General features: G+C 54.2%; 1 protein-coding gene across 1 annotated transcript; it reads left to right on the top strand.

The window, feature by feature from the left end:
* The first annotated feature begins 619 nt into the window (after positions 1–619).
* LOC123158746 (NAC domain-containing protein 68) lies at positions 620–2,724 on the top strand. The gene is made up of 2 exons (XM_044576616.1): positions 620–2,049; positions 2,222–2,724. Exon 1 carries the CDS (start codon positions 620–622, stop codon positions 1,688–1,690), a length of 1,071 nt encoding a protein of 356 aa, XP_044432551.1. The 3' UTR covers positions 1,691–2,049; positions 2,222–2,724.
* Positions 2,725–2,955: the final 231 nt, after the last annotated feature.

Genomic DNA, 2,955 nt, shown 5'->3' with positions numbered 1-2,955 from the left:
ATACATCCATTTCAATGACAAGTATTTCCGGACGGAGGGAGTATAAGTCTTTGTAGAGATTTCACTATGGACTACATACGGAGCAAAATGAGTGAATCTACACTCTAAAATGCATCTACATACATCCGTATGTGGTTCATAATGAAATCTCTCCAAAGACTTATATATTTAGTTTACAGAGGAAGTGCTTCCAAGTCTTTATGTTTTTTGATTTTTGAGATGAGAAACCCATCGCGGACGCAGCTCCTCTGACGTACGGCGCACTCGCTGACGTGTGGACCCGGACCCACGCGTCAGTGGCCCAACGTCAGGTGGCGTATGTCAGGGGATCCGGCTCCACCCATCGCCCGCTCCCAGTAGCCGTAGCCAGCAGTAGAGGATAGACTTACAACAAGTAGTGCACCCTGACGTTGGGCCACTGACTTGTGGGCCCAACGGCACGTCGCGCAAACCGACTCCAGTCGGACCTCCGAATAAAATTCGCCCGCCCGCCACCAAATTCCCCAATCGCCCCCCCCCCCCCCCCCCCCAATTCCCCAATCCCATCGCAATCCCTAACCAAATTCCCCCGAAATTCCCCAAAATCCCATCGCAATCCCTAGCCTCCGAGCCCCCGCCCATGGCGTCCCCCGAGCCGCAGCCCCAGCCGGCGGCGAGCGAGGCGCCCTTCGCGCGGCCGCCCGACCGCGACCTCCTCGACCACCTCCGTCGGTGGATGGAGGGCGGAGCCGAGACGCTCCCCTCCTGGATCAGCGTGGCCCAGGTGTACGATCTCGCCCCTTCCGATCTCATGGCGCCGGACGCCGCCACCACTGCGGCTGACGGATCCAGATTCTGGTACTTCGTCACCAAGCTCCGCCACCGCGGCCCGCACGACCCGCGCATCAGCCGCACCGCGGGAGGGGGCACGTGGAAGCTTGAGCATGACATCCCGCTCGCCTCCGACCCCGGTGCTGTCCTCCCAGGCATCAAGAGGAGTTTGTCCTTCACTGTCAAGGACGAGCATGGCATCCCTGCTCGTACTGGACACCTGATGCTGGAGCTTCTGCTCGCCGAGGGGGCTGGCCTTGTGCCCGGCGGTGAGCTCGCCATCTGCGAGCTGTACCACACCAAGCGTGGGGACGACATGGCTGTGACCAAGGCTCTGGAGAAGGCGCGCCAGAAGATGCAGATGCTCGAGCAGAAGAAGATGGCCAAGACACGAGCGCAGCAGGTGAGGGCGGCAGCCAAGACTGCAAAGGAGCGGGAGATGTTGGCTGCCAGGGAGGCGAATCGGAATTCCAAGGCTAAGCACAGGGCCGCCCTCAAGGCCGCCGCCGCAGCTGCCATCGGGGCCTTCAACGCCCCTGCTCCACCATCTGCTGCCTCCACGACGACTGCGACTTCTGCCTCCACGACTCATGTGATCGCTGTCGCCCCGGCTCATCCGCTCACGACTGCGCCCCTGCCTACCATGACTGCCGCTGCGGGTCCCACCGATGCTGTGCTCTCCACGGCCGGCGCCTCTGCCACGCCCAAGAGGGTGCTGCTTCTGCACGTGGGAGTTGACGATCACGTGGTCTACGACGCACATGTGGTCGAGGACGGACCGCCGTTCAAGAAGTTGAAGGCCATTGACTTCATCGGCTGGGTCCTCCTCGACCCACGGACCAAGGACTGCATGACCGGACGTCCGTGCGCCACCGTTTGATTCCTCTGCGACCCTGCTGAAACACTCACGAATTCTGTACATGAAACCACCCCCTGTGCGGGACGGCTCAAGATGCATATGAAACAGAACACTGTCATAGATTGTTGAAAGAAACTTTGACTAAAGCTGGAGCGCCCCTTTTGGATGTTCGATTTCTTCTATGAATATGCAGCATTTTTTGTTGAAGCAAACTTAAATCTCTCACTGCTTGTTTGTGTCTTTTGCCTCTTCTGATGATGTGCTTGTTATGCATAGGATTGTAATGCTTGAATGCCTGATATCGGAAAAGAATCTCTATACATGTGCTGTTGTCTTTCTAGTCGCCACTTTAGAAAGTGTGTTTCCAGAAAAAAAAACAAGTAGGTGAACAAAATGCTTTCTAGTACACACTACTGTTAGTTAGTTTGTCACCCACCACCACACCTCTCATCACTACTTGTGCATTTTATTTCATGATAAGCACCACTACATGAAGCCATACATGCTGCTGACCCTTTGTTTGTTGGGAAAAAAATGGTATGTTTGCTGCAGTGGTCGAGATCGATGAGCAACTTGGCCAAGCACTGGGCCAGTCATAGGGTTGGCCCCATCATATCCAAGATTATGGCGAAGGAGGACGGGATCGGATGTGCTTTTGTGATTTCGCTCACCACACCACCTCCATGTCCAGCCTCCTACAACTTCCATAGGTGAGCTCCTGTGTGGCATTTCACGGCTTACTATTTCAGAATATGTGTGGCTCTTGTATCTTTTCCCAACTATGACTTCCATTTTTCTTCTCATTGGTGGCCAGGGATTTGTCTCTCATGACAACTCGTCAAAGAGGATGCCTCCATTTCCTCCCAATTCCGTGTCTTGTGCACAAGAGGAACCCATGCAGCAACCGGTGATAATGTCGAACAACACTAACCACTGCGTCTATGCAGTCTTTGTAACTAATGCCATTTCCAGGTTTATGGCTTCTCCAGGGTTGTGATTTTGGTCATGTTGCTTGTTATGAAGTTAACTAATAATGAAGTCCTACGTTTCTTCAATTAATTTTGGCCTGCATTTGTCCCACATAGTATTCACAGATCCGGTGCTTATGAGGTTCTTATTTAGTCAAAGATTCCTGTTTATTCCTCACTGGTAGAAAAAGAGGCTTCCGTCCAGCCCCATTAGTCGCGAAACTGTAGGAACCGCGACTAATGAAGTCTTTAGTCGCGGTTCGGCAGACGAACCGCGACCAAAGGCTTGGGCCAGGGCGCTCGGTGGCCAGCTGGTGC

This window comes from Triticum aestivum, chromosome 7B, assembly GCF_018294505.1.
Source record: "Triticum aestivum cultivar Chinese Spring chromosome 7B, IWGSC CS RefSeq v2.1, whole genome shotgun sequence".
Classification (NCBI taxonomy): Eukaryota; Viridiplantae; Streptophyta; class Magnoliopsida; order Poales; family Poaceae; genus Triticum; species Triticum aestivum.
This window is presented reverse-complemented; position numbering and strand designations above follow the sequence as displayed.